The following is a 25858-nucleotide window of genomic DNA, read 5'->3' as shown; positions in this document are numbered from 1 at the left end:
AAAGCTCTCAACTGCAGACTTAGGAGCCAAAGTAGTAGTGGTAATGATAGCTGTAGTAAAAGTGGTGGTTGTAATAATATCTGTGGCTTCAAAAATAACAGTAGTAGTAATATAATATTTATATTAATAGAAGCAGCGATAATAACAGTAAGGTGAGCAAGAGTCGTGAGGGTAGAAGTAGCTGAGATAGTAGTACAAATGGCTGAAAACTGATTATTCATGTGCTTGACTTAAATGCAATTTTCAGTGGTAGTACTTTAGTAAAAATTAGGTATATCACTCTGATGTACGCTGTTTACATTTACTATTCTTTGCTGCTACTAATTACACCACTATGTTACTCTTGTAACTTTGTTCTTGTATAGTTTCTATTCTTATTTTTACATTCTCTACTTATCTGTAATCGCAGACACACTTGTGTGCTCGTGTACACACCTCTGGGGATCAATAAAGGCATATCTTATTTTATCTTATCTTTATTGGTATTTCCATTTCCGTGTACAACACTATTTACAGACGGTATTATGTATGTTTTATTGGTAAACATTTGTTTGATGGCTGCAGTTATTGCATTGAAAACATTTGACGTAGTGCAATAATGTAGCTGAACAGCTGAACAGTAATTAGTTTAAGACACCTGCATGTACTGTACAACACTGAAATACTGCTGATATGTTAATGCATCGGCAACAAAAGGAACCAATCATTTTGACTTTTCTTGTAACCCTTGGTATATACTGTATTTATAGACTTTGAAGAGTGCAACTAGAATAAGTGCCAGTTAATAATTCTTCTTGTTTATCTTTAACTCTTTAAAGGGGCTCTGCTTAACTTCTGTGTTGTGCTGGAAGATTGTTGTTGTATTAGCAGACTCCATTTCTAAGCTAATGTTAGCTGCTGTTGCTCTCTGTTAGCAGAGCTGAGAGAGGCACTGAGACGAGGCACTTGAGAACGTGCATAAAGTCACATCCATTGGACTGTTGTGGAAAATCTGACCTTAACCCTTCACAAAGAAATCCACAGTGCAGCAGCATTAGACAGTTTAAACAAATCATCTGAAGGCCAAGAGAGACGGGGAAGGTCTCATTTTTCACATCATGTTTTTAAAAGATTATGAGATTTTACAATAAATGTATTTCTGACCTGCTCCAATTGGAAGCAGGTGAATTACTGCAAATTGGCGCTTTACAAATAAATTAAATTGACTTTATTGAATTTCTTTAGTTTTTTAGAGATTAATCATTGAATTTCAAATTTGGGCCATAAAAATCTATTTTGAAAAGGCTTCTAAGTTTTACTTTTTACTTCTTTCTTATTTTGCACATTTCCGTGTCTTTAAATATCCAGATATAATCAATATATATAGCAGATACACGCAATACATGCAGTTGAAACATCGTCATAAATACACATACACATATTTAGATCTCCACATATAATTTACTAATGAGTCATTTGTCCCCCGATGTCACATTTATTGTTCATCAAGTTTGTGGACGCTTTAATGTAAACAGACAGCATTGTTTTGGCACCCTTCTGACTCCATACTTTACATCTTAAAACTTCTGTTGTGTAACAAAAATTTGGATTGCAGGACTCTTATGTTTAGTAGAGTATTTTATCCACTGTTATCCAGGAGTTTCCTGGGGAGGTTACTGATATGATACTTTCAGTGCTCAGCAGATTTAGCGTAAATAATAAAGTCACATAATAACTGACACAGCGGCGTCGGTTTCAAGGCTTTAGAAGCATTAGCTAAGTGGGCTAAGCAATAATAATAGTGAAACAAAAAAGAATAATCGATCTCTCTTACCACATCATTGGCGGTGTCTTTCTGAGGTGTCTGAGGCGGTTCGGCAGCAGCAGGACTGTTGGACGGCATGGCAGGAAGTGGCTCGGTAAAACCAGGTTTAGAGAGTAAAAAATGGAGCAAATCAAAACATGGGAAAGGCCCTCAGAAGCACCAGGTGCAGCTTCATTCAATCTGTCTGTCGGTCCGTCTGTTCCGACGATCACTTGCTCGCTCAGTCCTAACCCCGCTCCTGGGCGAAGAAAGACAAAGCACACACACACACACACACACACACACACAGAGTCAGACATGAGTGGATTTACAGTATGAGGAAATTTGTCACTTCTGAGTAAGAAATCATTCTCAGTGAGTGGCTGACATCTTCCTATCTCTCCTTTCCTCTCCTCCTCAGTCTAGAGCCCTGAGGTCAAGGCCCTACAACAGGTATGTGTCTTTATGACCGGTACTGTACATGATTGATGAGACCCCACAAATATCAAACTTCAGAGTAGTAACAGGTCAAAACACGTTAACACAGATTTATGTACAAACACATACACACACACACACACACACACACACACACACACACACACGCACGCACGCACACACACACACACACACACACACACACAGGTGTCCTCAAAGGAATCCGTTGGAATCAGGGTAGCTTTCAACATGGCTGTCAGAGTGTGATTGATGTGGCTGGATAAAACTGTCCGTTTCATTAGACAAAATGGCTGCCTTTGAACTGCAGGTAAACAGGGACAAAAATCTATTTTTTTCCCCATAAACATGATGCAAATATTTTTTTAAGTGACAGTTAAAACAGAAAAAATCATACTGGAGTTGAAATTTTCAATCTTAATTTGGGCCACTTTCATTTTTGGTCCTAAATCTGTTAATCACACTGATTAAAACATTATTTTTGGGGCTAATCAAACTGTTAATTAAAAAGTTATTTGTATTCATTATTATTATTGTTTATCTATCTTATTATTTGTTCTTATTAAGATTATTTTTCTTTTTTGGGACAGCAGATAGTAGAGACTGACATAAAGAGAGAGAGAGGAGAATAAAAGATCACTGCAGGTATGTTTTTATGCACCAATATGCACCATCATCAACTGTCATTTATTGAAAAAACTATATATATATACAAACAGCTCCCTGAATCTAAGGTGGCATCTTTAAATTGCTTGTTTCTTTTGACTAACAGTCAAAACCCACTGAGGTTAAATCTTTGATGATATAAAACAGAAGAAGTCGTATCAAGCAAATACATTTGACAAGTTTTACGTCACTCCAATTAGACATTTTTCATGACTCCTAGCAACCAAGCATACACATCATTGGTAGAGCTAGTGCGAGAAAATGGAGGGCAGCTGTAAAGGAGGAGCTCAGTGGAGAGTCGGCCATGTGTGACCTTGTAAGTACTGGGGCTCATCTCGGCTCTCTTCTGCCTCATCATCCTCATTACCATTAATTTATTGTATGGAAGTCAGTAAGTGAGGAGAGTATTGAGCGAGCACAAGAGAAAGTCAATTTTCGAGAGGGCACAGGGACAGATTTGTAAATTCTGAAGAGGTTTGCAGTGTAAAACTCTGAGATTTGATTTATTTGTATTTTTTTGTCCAGTTGTTTTGGTGACTTGTTAGAGACTGTTAAAGGACGTTTACCAATGACAGACTTCAACAAAATGTTCCCATATCCGACTGTGAGGCTCTCGTGTGTTCACAGTAGCAGACAAATTAACAAGCTGAGGAGCACAACAGGAAGCCTGATGTTACTTAAACAGTAAAGTGATTCTGTTGTTGTTTCAACATATACTGTGACTCATCAGAGTTCCTCACTTAAACTGGTTTTGTGCTCACACCTCAAATAGAGCAAATAGACAATGTGGTCAAGTTTTGTCTGCTATTTTCTATATCAGGACACAACAAATAAGGTCACCTGTGGTTAAAAGCTAACTCACAAGTTCACTTGTACTCTATTTAGTGAGTGGTACTATCTGCTAATGAAGCATCAAGCAGGGCCGGATTAAGCCACTTGGAGGCCCCAGGGCTACATTAAACTGTGGGGCTCTATTGATGCCAGTTCCTCCCATTCTGTTTGCATTGTGGAAGTCTCATGTTACATCCACGTATCCATTAGAACACACTGCAGACTATACATGACAGCTGCACTGTGTCCAAGACACCAACAAGAGGCCTATAGTGAACACTGTCCTGCCTATAGTGTAATTTAGGAATATCCACCATTTAAGCAAAGTGTCAGCTGAAATAATAATGTGAAGTTCATTTTGGCACAGGGCATTTCCCACCTCTTTACACATTAAAGTGCTACTACTACTACTGTCATTTGTGGCACCAGAGAGAGCTGCATGTAAGCTGAGAAATTGCCTCCAGTGATGACACGCAATGGCTCAGTTGCATTGTGGGTAATGTAGGCACCAAGTTATGAAAAGGGCATGGCACCTACATTACCCACAATCCAACTTAGTGAAAGGGAATTTCTCAGTTGACATGCAGCTTCCTCTGGAGCCACAAAAGGCTTCTGACTACAATATTAGACCTGTAAACACACTTTTTTTAAATGTGTATAACTGGTGAGGTTACCCTTTAGGTCCTTAGGATCTCAGTTTATATTGGCCTTTAGTCGGGCATATTCTCCAAATTTGCAGTTTATCAAATTACCAGAAACTAAATGGCACACAATGATTCTTAGTTTAAATCATCTAAATCAGGGCAGTCCAAAAGTGGAGCCTGAAGGCCAAAGTTCTTATTTTTATCATTTTTCATAATCTGAGCACATTACATCTTAACAACACAACAGTCGCTTTTGGCGCTCCAAGGGAAAAAGTTTGGGCATGATCTAGATCATGGGGCCAGATCGTCATCAAGATTCCAAGTGGGACTAATCATTTTTCATTGGTTGCACTGGTGCACCTGATAGTCAGGAGGACAGATTGAATGTGCTGTAATTTAAATGAAGATAAACATTTATCTGCACCTTTAATCCTGTTAACAATTATTTAAACAATTTGCTGAGAAACTAAATTACAGTGTGTTTTTGGGTGCAGCTAAATCGTGTGCTGGTGCACATAAATGAAAAAGTTAGGCACACCAGTGCACAGAATTGACTTATATTCAATCACCACAGCTCAGCTGCACCTTAACATCCAAATTCCACCACACGTGATGGCTTTAGTCAAAGTAGCCTCCATTTCACTTACTTCTGCATGAGCATGCTGGGTGTGAAGTTTTTGCGAGTCAGTTCAGGAGTGTGATTTGCTCGGACTGGTGTCAGATACTGATCACAATCTGAACACAAAAGCAGCTTAAAATGCAATCTTTGCATGTGCCTAAAAGAAAATTGGACCTCAGCAGTGATTTGGATTTGAGCACAGTGTGAGTGCAGCCAATATGTCTGGCTTTCCTCAAGACGTATTGTACAGTATGTCACTCCTCACGCTGTGGCCTTACATCACCTACTGTGAAGACAACAGGCAGCCGGCCAGGGTTACCAGCGGAAAGACAAGGGTGGAAACTTTGCAGAAATGGGTGTACAGTATCCACCCCACACCCTCGGGGGCTCCCTGCACGAGCTCCAGGCTCCAGGCCAACCAGCTCCTCCAAGTTCTGCGTATTTAGGTCACCCACACACCTCACACTCCTAAAGAAAGTCTGTATACACTGATTTAAATTGTTTAAGTCCTAATGCAGCAGTGGTTTAAATTAGACTATAGTCAAAAGGCCCCAGCAGAAGCCTGTACTGGTGGGAGGAGAAATAGTTGCGCAGAGAAAAAGCTTCAGAGGTATGTCAAGGTAGTACGAGTTAGGCAGTGATAAGATAGGGAAGTAGGTGATTTGTCTCCACAATAAAAGCATAAAATATGTAATTTTCTTTATTGTCCCCATTAATTTGTTAATTTAGAGAGCCCTTTGTCCTTTACTTTCCTCTTGCCCTGTCTTTTGTGCAGCTGCAACATTATAATTTCCTCTGATGATGATCAGTTTTCTTTTACTGGCAGTGCTTGGGAGGTTTCTAAATTAGGTGGAAATCGTGATACTCAAACTGTGTCATCATGACAGGTATACAGGTGAACAATGTCACAAATTTTTACAGGCAGGGAACTCTTATTTTTCAACTGAAACATCCAACATTTAACACTTCAAGCTGTCCATTTTCCTAGAAATCCAAGTGGGCCAGGATTCAGAGATGAAAGGTCATCCGAGGTCATGAGTCCAGTTCTTCTTCAGGCTTCTTCAGTTCTAACTAACTGGAGGAGAGTTGCAGGCGTTAAAGTCTCCCCTCTAGTTAGTTAGACCTGAAGAAGCCTCTTGGTTGAGAGGTGAAATGTCTTCAAGAAACTGAAACAGGTCCAGTTGCCTACAATACAACACTTAGAAGTTTCACTTGATTGTTTATTCTGTGACATATTGGAATTTTTATTTTGTGAATAATTTTGGTCACCAAAAATAATAAGACACATTCTGTTTGACTTTTATTGCATATCTATGCACATGCATATATGCACCCATATCTCAATATCCCTATCTAATTTTGAGTAGTGTAACCTGATAAATCAAGAAAAAAATGATGATGAAAGTAACAGTGAGTTGCAGCAGCCCAACAGTGTATTCGGGCTAAAATACAAAATTAAATATTTCATTTACAGAAAATGAATTTCAGTTGAACAACTTGTCTTTGTGATCAAACAGTTTGAAATATTTAATAAGAAACGACTTTGTTTACGTTCGTAAATCGTGCTTTTATTTTTAAAGACTACGCCGGAAGTGTGGGAGTGATTCTCGCGAGCTTGACGCAGCCCAGCTTTATGACAATTAATACTGGGAGCGACCTCACGCGGCCTTTACCGGACGGCCTCTCACAAACGGCGTATAATCCCGGCGGGGGTGTGTGCGGGGCGGGCAGCCGGTGAAAGACACGTGTCTGAGTGTGTAGCGACGATAAGCTTTAGTGGGTCAGGTAAAAAACACACGCGGGGGCGCGTTTCAGACCGAATGCACTCAGTAACCTCTGCAGGCGCGCTCCCGCCCGCTCGCTCGCTCTCCGCGGACGCGACGGTTCCGCGCGCTGATGTGTCTGTCTGCATCTGGTGTGTGAAGCGGACGGTGCGCTCCGGTTTAACGTTACCTGCTGGTGTTGGAGGGGAGGGGGGGAGCTGGGAGATGGGCTGTACGCTGCACCGGAGACACACAGTCGTTAAATCACGGTTTGTCCGGTTGCCGTGATTTCCCTCTAAAGAACTCACCAAGTTCACTCGCCCCGTGTACGAACCCGCTCCGTCTTCACGCGCACATCATCTGCTGAAACGGAACCAACGGTTTGGCTCCGGAGCGCGCGAGCGATGACTTTAGGAGATGACTGTAGCTAACTTAACGGCTGCCGGCGTGCGTTCACGAGCCAAAATGTAATGTTTATATTTACCGTGTCGTCCGTCCCTCAGGCACACGGACCCTGATGGTCGTCGCTCTCTCTCTCCTCTCGTTCACTCTCGATCTCTCTCTCTCTCTCTCACTCTCTCTCTCTCTCTCTCTCTCTCCCTTCTCGCGCTCTACCGGGTCTTCTCTCTCCGCTGCTGGCTCGCGCTCCCCCGCCTGCTCCTCTCTCTCTCTCTTTCTCACCGGCCTGCTCTCTCTCTCTCTCACGAGCCGCAGAGGCTGCCGCACCGGAGAGAAAGTTTCCGCGAGGTCCTAAAGTCTACAGATACACACGGCACGCACACACGCGCGCGCGCGCACACACATGTACGCACACAAGCAGATGAAGACAGGTGTAGAGTGAACAAAGTGACAGCTCTTTACATGAAGTTAACATCGGTCAGAGCAAAGAGACATCCAGTGATGGAATGTAATCAAGTATATTTACTCAAGTGCTGTACTTAGGTACACTCTTGAGGTTCTTGTACTTATTTCTTCTACATTATACTTTCGTACATTTACTCAAGTGCTTTACTTACAGTAAGTACAATTTTGAGGTACTTGTTCATAAGCATTCTCATTTTCTGCTACTTTCTACTGTCACTCCACTACATTTTGGAGGCAAATGTTATACTTTTTACTCCACTACATTTATTTGATAACTTTAGTTACTAGTTACTACTTTGTAGATCACAAGCTTTATCAAAGCCAAAGTGGCACAGTTTTTGATAACTTTACTTCAATTTACTTAAATTGAATATTGGAAAACTTGAAATTTGTGATTTTTGTGAGATGTGACTTGTGAAAATCTGAATCTACACTTCAGTATGAGTTAATGGAAAACACTACTCATCAGGGATGGAATGTAACTAAATACATTTACTCAAGTACCTTGCTTAAGCTAAGTACCATTTTGAGGTACTTTGCTGGAGTATTTCGGTTTTCTGCTACTTTATACTTCCACTCCACTAGGCTACATTGTGGGGGCAAATACTGTACTCTTTAACTCCACTAGATTTATGTGATTAGATCAGTTAATTGTTACTCTTCATCATAAACTAGGTATCTGGTTTTGTTTTTGACAGACAAAAAAGTAATTTGAAGACATGAAGTTCACTACTTTATGACATTTTATTTTCTACTGGTCAAAAATCCCACTTAAACCCACTAAGATCAGGCTTTTGTGTGCAATGGAAATGTGTAAACTCTGGTAAATTTAAACCCGGGTCAATTGACCCTGCAGTAGACCCGGGTTTTTTCACCTCGGCTCGGCTTTGATTTAAACATGGAACCTGAGTGAACATGCTAAATTCCGCCATGCGAAGTGATGACGCGTTATCAATGTCCAGTGATGGCGCGTACAAAAGGAAGTAATTTGGGATGCGCCCTATTAAGGACGTTTTATTACTGGACAAAGTGTTGGTAGCCCCGTTCAGCCCCAGTGTTTTGAAGCCAAAATAGCTCAACTACCCCACTATGAAAATACATGGATCGCTGACCGAGCCGGCTAATTTCCAGTTTAACGCCCGGCTAACTTGATGGGGGATAAAATAATATAATCGTGCGGCTCTTCTAGACTTTCCATATGTTATTGGACCGAATGGCTCAAATCATGATAGCAAAAGAAGTCATTTTGCGGGGTTTGTGAAGCTCAAAATAATGTATTCATCGTTTTACAGACTCTTCTTTCACAATGGGTGTATTGTTGTTTTCTCTTCTGTTACAACTGTTTCTGGCGCATTCGTGACGTGAAATGTGACATCAGCGACGTACAAAGTAACACTTCAGATTAAAATCACAGACAGGCTGCCTTGCCTGCAGGAAGTGGGAATGGGGTTGCGGGTTGACCCACGTTTAAAAAACCCATGTAGACCCGCTAATTAGGTTTACATACTTTAATTTTCAAAAAACACATTATTTTTGTCATACAGTGCATTGCTCCAGCATCCCTTTCCACACTGTGCCTTGAACACTTCGTTTGAGCTACGGAGTGAGACATCTCTACTCTGTTCTCTTTGGTGAGAGTTGCACATGCTCATTACTTAACAGGCAGGATGTAGCCAGTCAGAGACAGGGTAGGGCAGGTTATGCTGAGCAAGGTAGTGTGATCAAAAATAACGCTGCTCCAGCTGGTAACCATGGTTGCTGTACAGCCATATATATTTTATTATATATATAAATATATATTTATATAACGGCTTTTACATAGTGACGCACATAAGTTATGGAAGTAAAAGCTTGACACCAAACCAGACGTTTCAGGCAGGTAACTCGCTTTGGCGTGGCTTTTTCACTTTGCAGACCTTTTACATGCACAAAAATGCTACATAACACAACAAAGGAAAGGCGAAAACCCAAAAAACAGAATATGACCTCTTTAAGTACAACTTTGAGGTACGTGTACTTAAGTTTTTTCTGCTACTATATGCTTTCACTCCACTACATTTTGGAGCTGATGATTGTACTTGTTACACCACTAAATATCTTGGGTTACAGGTAAGTCAAACATACATGTAAATAAATATACAATTTACTTTTACTTGTACTTTTGATACATCTGTACATTTAATATCAGATCCTTTAAGACTTTAACTCAAGAACTATTTGTATGGGTTACTTTTACTTGAGTAATATTTTCACACGGTATCCTTACTTTTATTTTTTCTTAAGTATGACTTTTGGGCACTTTTTAAAACACTGGTGACGTTATTCTGAGAAATTGCTGAGTCAGAATCAGAATGCTTTATATTATTAACAAATAATCTACAGTAAGAGAAATAAACCTACAACCTTGAACAAGGACAACAATGTCGAGCAAACATACAATGTGTATACAAGTCAAGTGTTCAGGTTGAATTATATTAGAATAGGACTAGACAACGTTAGATAGCATTGTGCATTGGTTGTTTGCAGTCCATTTAAAGTGTGTATTATGGAGTTAGTGAGCCCTAAAAGTATTAAGAAAGCACCGCTCACCCTACAGGAGTTTCTGACGGCTCTTGTATCGTGTTTCGCTGCCACAGAGGAAATAAATGAAACGAGTCAAAGTATCTCCCGACGTCTTTTACTGCGGAAACAAACCTGAGACCGACTCATCTGTCAAACAGCCTATAACTGCTGGTTTCACAGATGATGAGGAGCTCAAAAAGTCAGTTTGAAAAATGCTAAGTGCCAGAGAAAATCATTTCCCACCTCTTTCAGGAGCCTGACAGGAAAGTGTGTGAGTGTCTGACTGATAGACACAAATGTGGGATTTAATGATTTAATGGAGGTATTTCATATTTTACTTTAAGGGATGGCAGGTTTATTCTCTGTGCAATCGCTCAATCTGGAACTGAGTATATTACATGACGACTCGATGTGTGAAAAACGTCAGAATCAACATCTGTAATTACCGACTTCCCCAGAGCCACAAGACCCTCGGGAGGCCTGAAGGCTTCAGATTCACTGTGTGGTGTTTGTCATAATTGAACAAATTGCAAATTGATTTGTCAGAACTGTATGTACCACTTAAAGTAAATCACACCAGCATTACTACATAATCTCGTAGAGGGACTCAAATTAAAAACTAGATTTGAAGCCTTAATTATTTCTGTTAACTTGCACTTAGATGGCACATATTCTGAAATAAATTGTGTGCTTGATTAAGTTGCCACAAGCTAATTACTGACAAACACATTCAGAACGCACATAGAGTGGGAGACAGCTCATTTTTGCTCTTGGCCGAATAATTAGAAACAGAGGATTGATTCCACCCCCGAGGTCTTAAAACTTTAAGGTGTGTGTTATTCATAAATGTGCAGAACATACAAGCAGAGGGATCCAATATCAAAACCTTTTATACAAAAAAATCAGGCTGTTTTGATAGGTTGTTTCTAGTACGGATGTAAGTGAAGTAATTTACAATTACAATAGAATGTGAACTCATAATTTTGCATTTAATCAAAGTAACCTACCAGCCCAGTTCCAAGATACAACTGACACCTGGGGTGTTTTTGAGGAGACCAGCAGACGTTTCCATCCATTTTTGTGCTGAAAAAATCTGGGTGTTTTTTAAGGAGACTTGGGGATATTTCCATCTGTTTTTGTGGCGAGAAAACTGGGTGTTTTCCTAAGGAGTGGGGCATTTCCAAATTTTTATTTGCTTAGCAAATACACAATGTTTTTTGTTATTTCCTATCTTTTAATCATCTCATGACCCTTTAGATTTATCAGGTTGGGAAACCACACTGTAAAATTCAGTGTCTTTCAGTTTAGAAACAACGGCTGTTGATGCACAAAGGTGGGGGTTTTTGTCATGTTTTCTCTAGGCTACCTATCTCCACCAACAACCCACAAGCGAACGCAACACTTCCACCCATTTTCTGGTTTGGCGGGTTACCTTCTTCTCCTTCTTCTTTAACTCCTTTCACCTCAGGTCCCTCAACAGGTGAAGCTGAAGCCTGCTGCAACAAGTTGAAACCTGCTCTCTAACTGCTGTGGACACCCTATTCTAGGAACAACAAGAAAAACAGTACATACATGAGTGAAAAAGGCAGACTGAGTGAACAATTCTAGTTATTTCAAAAGTAATTTGTGGTTTGCACTGAATATTACAGCATATATAGAGAAGTCTCAGCTGCCATTCCACCAGACTATGGAGCAGCTTTATTCCTCAGGCTGTGAGACTCCTTTTTCATGTGTAGCATGAAGGGATTGTAAAATGACTTTTTATTCACAACAGTATAAATTGGATGCATAATTGACAGTGTTGTAAAAAAATAAAAAACTACAAAAGTCATTCTTCAGTAAAAGTAAAGATATCATTACAATATTACTTTGGTAAAAGTGAAAGTCACCCAATCTAGTGCTTAACTAAAAGTCACGAATATTAAATTATATTAAATGCACTTTAGCATCAAAAGTACAAGGAAAATATAATAAAGTACAGTATATATATTTACATGCATGTATTTATCGAATACTAAAGGTCAATTAGTTTGTGTCCTAGTAATTATCGGAATCAGGGTTTTTTAATCCGATTGCCAAGAACCTATTTACAAAATGGTACTTTGACTCTGATGCTGCACACAGTCTGCAAAGAAGTGTAGTTATTACATTTAAGTACAGTACTTGTTCCATGCCATCACTGATTAGTGGTATTTTCCATTAACTCATACTAAAGAGTATATTCAGAATTTCTTAGTCCATTAAATGTAATAAAATAGTTAAAATCAACCAACTTGATGTCTTTAAATTGCTTCTTTTTTTGTCCATCCAAAAACAAAAAATACTCAATTTAAAATGATAAATAACAAGTAACTCTTGATACGTGGAATAGCAACTTTTAAGAGCTAACCTGAGTTTTAGATGAACTTTAAAGCCATGTGTTTACATTTGTATTTGTAAACATCAGAGCAACAGGCTTGTATTTTGAGATATGGTGGGTTAAGAGCAAAGACGGCACACAAGTTACATAGTGCACACTTAATAGATGATTGAAACGTTTAGTTGATTATCAAAATCATTCACGATTAACTTACTGCGAACGGCTAATCAATAACTTGATTCCTTGATTCAAAAGTTACTTTTACTTCCAATCAGACCAGATTGAGCTTTATTGCATTATAACTAGTTGATTTTTGCCAGTCGTTGCTCCAGAAGAGAGGGTTAGACTCAGTTTGACCCCCAAGGAGAACAAAGTGTTTAGATCCACACTAAACAGGGTCATAACTGCACCGAGTGTTGTGAGCGAGTATAGGAGGTGTTGGGTGGGAGGGGTTATTTATAGCAGTCAGTGAGGTCACCAACAACAGACAACAACTCAATGAGCTTTATTCAGTCTATAGTTTACACCCCCTCCACGCATACACACTCTCACAAACGCACATACAACACACACACACACACACACACACACACACACACACACACACACACACACACACACACACACAGTCATGACCTCTGGGGGAAGCTCATGGGAAAGGCACGAACTGCTCATCCATACTAATGAGGACACTAAATCAGGGAGAAAGTTAAAAACATGCAGGAGAAAAATTGGGTGTATTTTTGGAGTCCATGCCGGGGTGTTTATTTATAGAAACTGGGTTATGACCAAAACACTCGCTCAGAGGAAGGAGTAAGATAAAAGTGTCTCTCCCCGGATTACTGTGATCAGTTCTTGTACTATCTCTACATTCCTAAAATACTTGAATTTTGTTGAACAGTGTTGGACTTAAATCCAACTTTGAGGCACTTCTGCTTACCATTTCCTGCTATTTTAAACATCTACACCACTGCATTTCAGGAGCAAACACTGTATTGGTCACACTTCAGTTTATAGTTAATTAAACTTAAGTTATTTCACTGAAATGCTTTATAAACCATGTGTTAAGAAATAGATTATTGTAAAATTGCAACACGTTTATAATACTTTTAAATGGTTCATACACATGGTGTAGTTCATCTTTAAATAAACTTTTACAACTGCTTTACAAATGGTTTATAAAGCATTTCATTGTTTGTTAGCGGTGAAATAACGAACTACTAACTAATGGTGGTTATTAAAGTGTTATCGCAAAATGATGCATGATGGATGATTAAAATACTTAAACAGTATATAAAGTTGTTAGAAAGAGGTCAAACAGATTTTCAGTGCAGTACGTCTTTCACCATGAGACAAACCAACTGTGAAAGCTTTTGGAAATATTTGATATACAATGTTTTGTTCTTATCAATTCATTGTCTTTACTTCCTCCATGCTCATGTCCTTTGGTCTCTTCACATTTTATCTGCTCTGCTTTTTTTTTTACATTGTAAAGCAGCAAAACCTCTAAATGTATAGAATTAAGCAACAGTGCTTTACGAATTTAATGGAGTTAAACATAAAAGTTTTATAGTCCCCTTGACAATGTGATTTTACCTGTGATGGAATGAATGAAAACTTTTATTCAAGTTTTGTATTCCAACTGCAAATTGAGGTAAATTAGGTACATTTAATGCTACTTTCTACTTTTACTCCATTGAAGTTCAGACAAAATATCGTGGGCTACATTTTACTTGACTATTTGTCACTTACCTGACAGCTATAGTTACCAATTACATGGCTACATTACTTATTACATTGCTTAGCTCTACTAGGACAACAATGAAATGTTACTTACACAATTCTTTAGCTTTATTAATGTCATTATACTGTATACTGTTCATCAGTGTTACATAGGCTTTTCCATGAAGGACTTCTACTTATAATACAGAACTTTTACATTGTAGTGTTGCTACTTTACTCAAGAAAAAGGAAGAATACTTAAACCAATGGATTTTTGTATCCTAACTTTTCTCAAATTACTGAATTTTATTTTGTTGCTTGGTACATTTTTTGTCTAAAAATAGGTGACATGTGGTGCAACTATTTTTCACCATTGACCCAAAATCTCATATAATTTCATGTAAATCGTTCAAATCAAACAATCTCCTTTAAGCCATGCTCTTATCTTTTTTAATTCTCCTGCCTCTAGTTTATTTTCTCCGTTCACAGTAGTTTTGGAGTCCATGCAATATCATGGGATTTGGAAAAGATTATTCCAGGCGACTTTACAAATGGGTCACTGTAGTTTCCAACTTGTTTCACCGGTTTATTACATTACATATTGTTTTGCCAAACTGAAGTGCAAAGCGAAGCTTTTAGGGAACACTGACATGAACAAACCAGGAGGGACTAAAATGTTGAGGTCATATGAAATAGTAGTGGAAAGTCATGGAGAAGTTATTGAATTATACATCAAATATACTTGTTTTATGTTTCTGCCCAGCCTTTTGTGTCCTGGGGAACAAGACCAACAGTCACAGAAAGAGACTCAACTCAGAGTTTGACGTTAAATATCATTTATTGCAGATGAAACACAGATCAACACTTTTCACTCACCCTGTCAGCTCCAGCAGCTTCAGAGCTGAAGGTGTTAACAGTTTCATGTCAAGACACGTCTGTCCTGTCACTTTCTCTCACTCTCTCTTTCACACATATACACTAAACATGAGCTCATTCATTTATTAAATCTCACATACAGTCCGTTCATCATTCAACGGACTGAAAATATGATACGTTTCAGTCACAAGCAGTCAGTCAAACTATTTGGAGGGCTGGTGAAGTCTGAACGACAAAACAAACTGTCCAACAGATCCAAAACTGTACAAAACAGATAATTACAGCTTCCTGTGAGCACAAACTTGTGCTGAAATGCTTAAAACATCTTTTTGATCAATTATCTCACATCAGTTACATGAAAATAAAACAACCTGACCTGATGCAAGCTCAATAAGTCACTTTGGGTCATGTTTTGATTTGCATAAATATATAAGTCTGAAGGTTTTTGGAGAGCTGGGTGCAGTTCGACATCCACAGAGAGCATTAAGTCTCAAAATCTTTTGCATGTTTTTGAAAGACTTCAAAAAGTAGCAAAGTGTGAGGCGTTATTGTGGGCAGGCAGCGCTTATATAAAAAAAGAAAAGTCTGATTCTGCTTTTTTTGCATAGATCATTTTAGGGAACGGGCACTTAGAGCTCCTTCAAAGCTTGGAGTGAACGAGAAAGTCAGCTGGTTGAATCCTCAGGTCGAAAACTACAAGACTGTGAATGTAAAAACTTAAAGGAGATGAGTCAACAACAACTCCCAAGGATCACCGCACTAAGAAAACTCCAGTCAAGTATCTTATATTTCTGTTTAGGCTGTGTTTTGTTCCTGATTACAACAATAAAAAAGGATTCAGAGATATTCTGCTTGCAAGACTAGCAGGAACAAACAGCATGTTTCAGAGATAAACTGTGATATGTTCACATCATGTTATAATGTTGTTAAATTATTCAGGAGACAAAAGCTCAAAATATAATTTAAGATGTGTATTGTCTATGTATGTGTATGTGTAAGTATTTCTTCATGAAAAATAAGTTCCACCAAAAAGTGTTCTTAATGTGTTTGTGTGTCACTATACTTAAGTACTGATTCCCAAACTTGAGCTGTGATTTTTTTAAAATGGGCCACTTAAAGTACTAAATATTTACTGAAACTCAAGTTGTTTTGGTAAGTGGCACTCTCTTCTATCAAGTGTGGCTTGGACTGAACCTCAATAACACGTCGCTTTGGACAAAAGCCAGATAAATAAATGAATAAAATGTAAATGAATGTGGATTTGTTAATATAGATGTTTCCTCTTATTTTACTTTTTTCATAAGAAATTGTATTAGCATTGAAGTCGGTTGTAACTTAATGGTTTTTTTCACTGTCAATAAATCTGTTGATTATTTTCTTGATTAATCGATTGGTTGTTTTTTTTATAAAATGTCAGAAAATGCTGGAAAGGTCATCATACTTGTAATGTGGGTAAACTGATTTAAATGTATTTTTTTAAATTGTAATTAGTAATTCCAGAGCCCAGTTCTCACACACTTTTCTACTCTGTTGCTACAGCGATCCTGTTGAAGCAAATGGTCTTATATTCTCTCTCTCTCTCTCTCTCTCACACACACACAGTTATCAGATATCTCCTCTTTGACCGGAGTCCCACTGCAGTACCGAGATACAGAGAGGCCTGGACAACCTGAGCTGCTATCATACGAGCACCCATGGCACTAATTTCATCCAGGTTTCAGACACCTGGACCAGGACCGGGACCTCAACTTTTCACCTCCTATCACCGCCACAGCCAGAGGGGGCTGGGCTCGATCCAGCAGGAAACGTCCCATTAAAGCTTATCATCTCAGCAGGGCCTGACCACACTCACGCACACATGAACACTCAAACTGAATGAATAAATGTCAAAAATCAAATCAAAAGCAATAAATACTAAGCACACAGTGCCGAAACTTAAAACGTTACAACTCACTTCTCGTCCTTTTCACTTTCTTCTTTTACATCCTGTATCTCCATCCTGAAACTTTCCTGTATTTTTATCCTTCACAAATTTCCCACAGGCATCTTTCTGTCTCCATCTCACTTACTCAACCTTCCCGCACCTCAAAAATGCAGAGCGAGCACACACAAACACACACGCAGGCTACAGTACAAATCAGTAGGTTTCAGATTCCTCGTTTAGCTACGCATGATCAAATCAAAACAAAAGTAAAACCACAGTGACAAGACACACACAGAATCACAGCTATACATCAGTAGGGACCCAGCGGCCATTTGGTGTCCAGCATCGTGATTGGTTGATTGGCGGTGGAGCTCTAATCCCCACTGGCTAACGATGAATATAAGAAGATATATTTGAATCCCAGCAAGGTCAGTCTTCTTTGGCCGTGACGAAACATCACTCTGTCTGAGGAGAGAGCGACACAACAGTCAGACAACTAATCAGAAGTTCAGCTTCTTTTATATTCTGTCATTTAAGGAATTAAAGGAATAGTTTGACATTGGGAGATAACTCTATTGGCTTTCTTGTCAAGAGTAAGGTGAGAAGATCGATACCAAGCTTGTGTGTGTACGTTACATATGAAGCTAGAGTCGGTAGCCAGTTGGCTTAGCTTAGCATGAAGACTGGAAACATATGAAAAGTGCTAGCTTGGCTCTGTCGAGAGATAAAAAATGGACCTACCCGCACCTCTAAACCACATTCATAAACACAGTGAATCTTCTTTGTTTATTCTTATACCAATCATGATGACAACAACACTAAAAGATGTTACTGCTCCTGGCAAATAAATAGTCTGGCACATAACATCCAATAAAACCACATTATGTTGTGTTTATGCTTTGGGTTTTATATAAATTAAACAAATGAAAGGAGGAAAGGAGGAGTTTCACAACCACATGGAAAATCAAGGAGGTCCCCATAACACTGAATAGACTTTAGGGTTGACTTGCATATGTACACAGAGCTACTGTATGTGGAAACAAGGCTTAGGCTAAGTCCTAAGGCTAAAATAAGCTAATAAGCTGTGGTTTCATATTTATAGTAGACACATGAAAATGGCATCAGTCTATTCATTTAACTCCTGGGAGGAAAGCGAATAAACATATTTTACAAAATCTACTAAAGTACCATGAGAAAACATATCAGTTCAAATTTAATAAATATTCTTTGAAATACAGTTTCTAGTGACACAATATGTTTTTTGACCGTCATCTAATAAAGAAATGTATGCTTTTATTTAAAATAAAAATGACAAAATCAGAAACCAAGAAACTACTTCTCAGATTTTCTGTCCCTGGTTGACAGTGCAACGCTTAGTTTGTGCATGAACTGAAATAAAAGATCACAAAGTGCTGATCGGGAGGAACCAAAAACAGACTGTTTGGAGGCCTGTGCAAACAAGTCCAAACACATAAACAAGGTGTTGCTTTGAGTCATCAAATCATTTTTCCCATAAACGTGAATGCAGCCTTTTTTCTGTAGAGCAGAAAAGTTTTTTACAGCCCGTCTTTCCAATAAACACACTTACTAACTGATTTATGATACAATTATAAAATCAAATTTTATAAATGATAAAAGAAAGTAGCATCCTTACACTTTCATGCACTAGGCACATCCTAGTTTAGAGCTCGAGTGTGCTAGTCGTAACGCACTGAAACAAACTAAATTAAGTTATTGTTGTTTAGTTTTTATTATCATGTAATTAAAAAAGGAATTACTTACTGTCTTTGTTTGTCCTGCGATTATTTTAACCTGCTAAAGAGAGAAACAAGGTTTGTTAGCAGTTGGCAGATGATAGTGCAATCTAAAGCTAAAACAAGTGCTCCAGGCTTCTGCCAGAAACTGTAATAAAAGCCAGACCAGTACTTCGCATAGAATCATAAAACATGACTGTTCTCGGCAGGTGCTAAACAAATCCACAGAACAAAACCTCTAATTTGGACAGTCTTACACAGTATTTTAAAGGTTTAAGACTTAACTGTGCTGAGCGTGGGGCTGAACCCTGGCCTCTTGTCTGGCTGGCCGTTCAGGGGTCGCTGGGTTAGTACTGCAGGTTAGTATTCTAATAAGGGTTTAGTCTGAGCCTGGAGAGCAGACCAGGAAGTAGTTTCACCACTTGGTCTCTGCAGGCGGTCCTCTTGTAAAGAGGAGGGGCTCCATAAAGCATGGCTAATGAGATGGCATGTTAATGAAGCTTGCTGCAGTACAGACGAGAGCACCTGGAGAATAAGCGGAGTCGTACAGAGGGTGTGCACGTGGTCACACAGCACACACACAGAAACACATGCAGAAAAAGCCGCAAGAACACGTGCATTTATAGACTTAACAAGTAGCTCATGATATCATTCAGAGTGACACGTATGTGTGCAAAAGAAAAATTAAGACTCAGTTCAATTATCTCCAAACAACTGAAGAAACTATACAAGGGATCATATACTACAGGATATTAAGATATCTTATCTAATAAATAAGTGCAAAGCCCTGCTGGGATTTAAGTCACATATAAGAATGATAAAGTTGTAACTCCTGCAACTTAACTAACTGTAGCTTTCCTAAAGTTCAGAGAAATGTCTATTTTTAATCTTGTTTTGTGAGATAGCAACCTGTGCAAACAGAACATTATCTTTCAGAGCCTTTGGGGCACCATATTCTAACACTCTGAAAAGGGCCATCTGCTAAATTAGTTATTTTACTTGCTGGTGATGCTGTTGGCTGTATTTGAGACTTTTGCTAGATCTAATAAAGTCCTCCACAACTGTCTTGTAACAGTTCATTATTCATGATCAATTATGGGTTTTTAGGGGGCATTTCTGCCTTATTTTTTAGACAGTAACAGCTGAAGAGAGACAGGAAAGGCAGGAGAGAGAAAGGGGAGGGCATGCAGCAATGGGCTCAGCCGGAATCAAACCCAGGCTGCTGAAGTAAGGACTCAGCCATGATACTTGATACATGGTACACGCTCCACCAGGTGAGCTACCAGGGTTCACCATTTAAATAAAAAGAAGTTCATTCATGTCCTAAAGAGCTGAGAGACATGAACAACTCAGCTGATGTGTGGACAGACTTATTAAGTGAAAAAAAAAGTTTATAAAAGTTGATTTCGGTTATGAAAAACTCACCAGTTTTTCTGCCTTTCATGTGAAAATCTTCAGAATAGCCCTCTAAAAGAAAACGTGGATCAATGGTGGATTTTTTATTGACTGGTCATTTAATGTATTTATTATGCTATTTTGCTGTTTGGTATTGGTTTTGCATTAAAAGGTAAACCCGTAAGGCACAAATTACTAGCTTCTCACTGTAGATGTGTTAATCAAGCAATACTGAAATCCATTTCAAGCAACCCATGTTAGTCACAGTGCAAAGATTAAGCGTTATAGTGATCAGGTTAGTGTGAAGTTTTGTCAGTGAGATGAAGGAGGATAATGATTTTGTGGAAAAGATAATGTGAAATGTTGAGGAGATTAATTTACCTCTGTCCTTCCCATTCAGCAATCTCTCCTCCTCCTCCCGAACATCATCTGAAAAGAGGGTAAAAAGTCAACATATGAACACGTTTTGGACAAAAAAAATAATTTCTATAAATTAATTTCTATTTTGGCTTTTAAAAAGAAAACAGATATATACAACAAACCTAATGTTTTGCCTTAATTTGTGAAAAATAGATCATCTGGAAACTACAGATGTCAAAGAGCATCTGTGGGATACTATGGATGTTTACCAGAGTGGAGCTCTTTGACCAGTGAGGACACGGTGTTGGTGATGGAGTCGGCTGCCACCAGAAGGTCATTCCTCAGGTTCCTTCTCGGGCCTGAGGAGAAGAGATGTGACAAAAATAAAACAATGATCGTGTAATGTTGCACATCAGAGAACAAAGATTACATTTACACAAATCGAACACTCATAGTGACTAATAACCCTCAAATGTTATTGTCATTTCATGAGTGACACGTTTTTAGCTGTCACTTACAACAAAATCATAAAACACCCCGATCAACATATGAACACTTTATGTGAATATATTATGATATTATGTGAATTTAAGTAATGATGACAATATAACTCATCACTTTTAAGATCAGCTCACCTCCTTTCCCTTTACTTACACGTGACACATTTATTCAAGAGTATATTTAAAGCAGAGCGAGATTCATTAAACACACAATGTACATCTTTGAGAAACACTTAATTACCATCTTTCAAGCCCCCTGAGGCAAATTTGTGATTTGAGACTTTGATTTGTATGAATGAAATCTGACTTAATCTGACTACATGTTTCACACCAAATCTCCTGATATTCTTGTTAAACATAACATTTTACTGTGACACAGCATTTCCTTCACAAGTGGGCTACTCCTTGAATTATTTATTCCTGTCAAGTGGTTTGTGTTACAGGATGAAGGTTTTACAGTGCACCATGAACTGTTAATAAGGTGAGAATGATCTGAAACACTGACTGGAAACTGCTGAACGACTGTGTCTTTAGCTGAGCAGAGATGCAATAAAAAATGTGGGAAACAGCTGGAATTACAACACAACGTTTTTTCAGATGAGCATTAAAATACTGATATATTTTTTTTATAAGGGTTAGAGTCAGACTTTTTATCTGGAAACCTGAATTGTACAACTTGATTTAAATTCACTTATAGAAAAGCACTTTTTCCAACTCACGTGTTTTATGATAAACATTAAGTTTTAAAAAATACCGTAATTTCCCTTTAACGGGGAAATAGCTTGGTGGAGCAACATGAAAACCTTGTTGACTAAATCCTTCAAGAAAACATCTCTCTTGTGCATCTCAAAAAAGTCAGTATAGATTAATTACTCATCGTTGTTATACCTTTATCTCAGAGCTATAACTAAACCAAACCCATCAGATCTATATGTTACTTGTTTTTTGCTCTACTTTAAGTTCCACTCTTACCTTGGGCGAATGCTTCTTGAACGTCGCCACCCACCCCTGCAAGTGAATCTTGAGGAGGGTACATATAAGCCTGAGGAGACACAGCACCTACAGAGCGGACGGTTGACGGGCTCGGTCGAGAAGGAGAGGCGTGAGAAGAGCCAGCTGCCTGCGCCTGAGAGATGGATTTATAAGAGCTGTTACATCATTATCATTATTTAAGACTCACTTAAACATCAAACTTGTGATTTTTGTTGCAGCTGACATCATCTCCACTACGTAGTAAAAGTTCTGGTTACTGCTAGGAAAAGCCGAGCCATTATTTAGGTCCCAATCGGAAAAATGAGGCAGTTGCTTGTAAAGCTGACTAATTTTCACATTTAAAGTTTCTGAATGATATTAGGGCTGAGTCTCACATTTACACCACTGTGAGTCGAACATAAGGGGGGTTAACTTACTGCCTGTCGCTGTTCCTCATCCTACATGGGCGGTCGGAAACACAAGAGGAGAAAAAGGATTGAAAAGAAGAGGTCAGATACAGTCAGAGCTAGAAAAGGTACAATTATTTAGGAGGAAGAAGCAGAGGGAAAAGTGAGGCTTGTTACTGCGAGGACAGACACAAGGAGGTGTGAAGAAAAAGGTAAACTTTGCCCTCTTGTGTGACCACACTGAAAACAACAGGCAGTCTGTGCGTGTGTGTGTGTGTGTGTGTGTGTGTGTGTGTGTGTGTGTGTGTGTGTGTCACCTTGAGCAGCTTCATCAGTCCCTCCAGCTGTACCATCAGCTCCCTCCTGCTCTCTTGCAGAGATGACATCCTCTGCTCCAGCTCATCTTTCCTTTGTCTGCAGCACACACACACACACACACACACACACACACACACACACACACACACACACACACACACACACCCTCCATTACTGTCATATAACAGAGTGTCAGGAGGCAGCAATAAAAGAACTCAAGGACTCACAGAAGGCAGGAGACACATTTAAACTGCAAGAATTTGAGGCTACAAGGGTGCGGGAATATAGACAGGCAACAGAACAGCAAGCTGGAAAATGTCACACTTTTTATGTCATTCGTCTCCAGAGTTGATTTAGTACATTTATTTTGACTTCGCCATGCACCTGGGGTGGACTGATCCATTGATCTGGATCAATAAATCAACTCATGATCTACAATCCAATAAAATCAATGAAACATGAAAACATCAATCCACAACATCATCTTTGAGATATGCCTTTGGCACTGTGTCACCTTTGCTGTCTAAGCACACAGCGCTAGCACCAGGCAGGTAATGGCAAGCAGCCAAGAAAAGATGATGAGAATATTTACTCCCATGTCGGAAATAAATCAGCAGTGTTGATATATTTGGGATTCTGGAGAAAAGACGGGTCGGCAGACAAACAGGACATCTCACTCAGCAGTCTGCTTACTTGTTGCCCTCACTGTGACAATATTAACTACTCTGTTTCATCACTATTAGGCTGAAAAAGAAGTGCATGCAGGCTGATATTCAACCGTGGTGTTCTGGTGGCAGATGCAGTGACTTAAAGGAGACATATTGTGCTCATTTTCAGGTTCATAATTTTATTCTGGGTTACTACTAGAATAACTTCACATGCTTAGTGCTCAAAAAACACATAACACAAGTTTTCTCATACTGTCCAGTGCTGCAGCAGAGTTTTCACCCTCTGTCTGAAACACTCTGTTTTAGCTCCGGTCTCCTCCCGAATACCCAGTCTGCTCTGATTGGTCAGATCACGCACGCCTGAGACATCACCGTTCACATGTTTTCAGTTTTCAGTTAGTGGAAACTTCAAATGTCAATGTGGGTATAAATTATGCAAATATGTGACATGGTGATGTAGTGTGATGTCAAGAAGTCTCAGAATTAAAGGCGGGACTACTAACGAGGTGTTTCATGAGCAGTGTATTCTGTGGGAGAAAGGAGCTTCCATTGGCCTGGTTTTGGGCTTTTTTTTTTACTTTTAAGATCTTTTACATGCACAAGTACCTATATAATACACTGAAGGAAAGGAAAACAATAAAAAAAAGCAAAATATGTCTCCTTTAAACCATCACTAATTAAGAAGGAGTCTAAATAATACATGTACTTTGTAAAGCTATGAGTAGAGGAAAAGTCTGCACATGTAAAGTTGAGGGATCTTCGTTTTATTGATGTGATGTGTCTTGTTTTTGTTTTAAATCCTGTGGACATTGTGTTTGTGTTTGTATTTTCCAGGGTGAGACAATAATATTATTCTATTCTTTTCTGGCCAAAAGTCAAAAAGGGCGGCAGCTTCTTTTGTAAGTGATTGCGTTAAACGGGCAGATGATACATTGTATTGAATGGAAATTTGCATTGTGGCAAGCTTTTTGATACCAGCAGATATTGTATCACTGTCAAAAGAATTGGTATAATACTGTATTGTTATGAGAGTGGTAATTTGTACCCCTACCTCATAACAATCTCAATCAGCCAAAACAATTGGGAAATTGGTTTTCCTGTGCAGGTTGTAAATGTTAAGTTACTTTGAGCGAATGCTAACTAGAGCCCGACCGATATATCGGCTGGCCGATATTATCGGCCGATATTAGGCATTTTCCAAACTATCGGTATCGGCATTTATAATGGCCGATAAATGAATATTTAAAAAATAAAATAAGAACGGACGAAACACCCTTCAACCATGTTATGAGTGTTGGCGTTGCATATTTATTCCACCAGAGGACACTCTACAACGTCCCTGTTGGTGGCACTCGTGTTTAGAACGCCACAAACCCGACAACCAGCTGATCCAGCCAGAGTTGGGCAGAGCGAACCAGTTACACACGACTGAGATTATCGGTGGAGTGTGTTCATGGCAACTGTCACGAGAAATACATTGCTTGAATGACAATTAAAAGAACATCCTCACCAGTTCTCTTAACTCAAATAAGCATGACAAAATTTGTGACTACCATGTCCAGTTTTGCTGCTGTTACATGTAAGCCGAGAGTGAAACTGAATTAGCAAGTAATTTTGATGTTCCTCTATTCTGTTGTGACAATAAAACAAACAAGTTTATTTTTAAACTGCATTATCATATTATTTCAGTGAGGACTCATAAATAACTACAAATAACTAATGTTACGGAAATCTGTTGTATGTTTTGTTACACGTTTCTGGATTTTTTTTAATATATATATATATATATATATATATATCGGCTGATATATCGGAATATCGGATTTTTAAATCACCAAATATTTGTATCGGTATCGGCCTTAAAAATCCTTTATCGGTCGGGCTCTAATGCTAACACACTCCAGTATGTCTGATGAGGTTTATGAATGGATAAAAAATAATCTAGAAACTCCCAAAACTCCTGTTTCTCTCTTATACTTAGGCAGACGGTCCCCTGGCTAGCACAATACAAGACTGATGGTACTCAGATCATCATCCTAAAAAACTCCCAGGACATCACTGCTCCAAAACAGCAGATGTCAAGTGAGAGCATAGCCAGAGAAAATGCAAATTATATAGTGTGATTATATGGAAACATGGGATGGTTGGAGATCAGAGGCAAAGGAACACAAGGTCAGAAATCCTTGACATTTTCCTGGGTGACTATTTTGTTTCAGGGTTGGGAGAGGAGACGCAGAGCTCGCTGACGTGGAACATGAGAGCGTCATAAGCATCTGAGACCGACCACAAAACTATGAAACCAAACTTTAAAAAATCTTGAAAGCACAATCAAGCCTGGTTTATACTGATGGCAGTAGCAGCAGGGATGTTCATCATGGAGACCACCAAGGCATTCAAACTGGATCAGAACTGAAG

General features: G+C 38.9%; 2 protein-coding genes across 21 annotated transcripts in view; both read right to left on the bottom strand.

Moving 5' to 3' along the window:
• Positions 1–7437, bottom strand: part of LOC311271807 (DNA (cytosine-5)-methyltransferase 3A-like) — a 67844-nt gene extending 60407 nt beyond the window's left edge. For 11 of the 13 annotated variants that reach the window (XM_084377672.1, XM_084377684.1, XM_084377679.1 and 8 more), the window contains exons 1-2: positions 7247–7437; positions 1814–2042 (exon numbers count right to left, since the gene is read on the bottom strand). In XM_084377672.1, the coding sequence (XP_084233798.1) occupies positions 1814–1882 (69 nt within the window). In that variant the 5' untranslated portion in view covers positions 1883–2042; positions 7247–7437. Of the gene's footprint in view, positions 1–1813; positions 2043–6952; positions 7040–7070; positions 7181–7246 lie in introns of those variants that run through there. The other 2 variants (XM_084377677.1, XM_084377678.1) reach the window with 2 other exon arrangements.
• A 4229-nt stretch (positions 7438–11666) lies between these two features.
• The window catches only part of LOC311271814 (dystrobrevin beta-like), a 41163-nt gene continuing 26971 nt past the window's right edge, over positions 11667–25858 (bottom strand). Inside the window, exons 16-24 of one of the 8 annotated variants that reach the window (XR_014624480.1) lie at positions 22775–22871; positions 22488–22508; positions 22051–22204; positions 20848–20937; positions 20600–20647; positions 20249–20290; positions 19109–19348; positions 18852–18881; positions 15255–17534 (exon numbers count right to left, since the gene is read on the bottom strand). Coding sequence is in view for 6 of the 8 variants with exons in the window: in XM_084377694.1 (XP_084233820.1) it covers positions 18877–18884; positions 20249–20290; positions 20600–20647; positions 20848–20937; positions 22051–22204; positions 22488–22508; positions 22775–22871 (460 nt within the window). In the remaining 2 variants the exon portion in view is untranslated. Of the gene's footprint in view, positions 11732–15254; positions 17535–18851; positions 18885–19108; positions 19349–20248; positions 20291–20599; positions 20648–20847; positions 20938–22050; positions 22205–22487; positions 22509–22774; positions 22872–25858 lie in introns of those variants that run through there. The other 7 variants (XR_014624481.1, XM_084377694.1, XM_084377695.1 and 4 more) reach the window with 7 other exon arrangements.

The sequence above is a fragment of the Pagrus pagrus genome (assembly GCF_965226575.1).
Source record: "Pagrus pagrus genome assembly, chromosome: 16".
NCBI lineage: Eukaryota > Metazoa > Chordata > Actinopteri > Spariformes > Sparidae > Pagrus > Pagrus pagrus.
The sequence above is the reverse complement of the archived record's forward strand: the minus strand, read 5'-3'. Positions and strand labels throughout refer to the sequence as shown.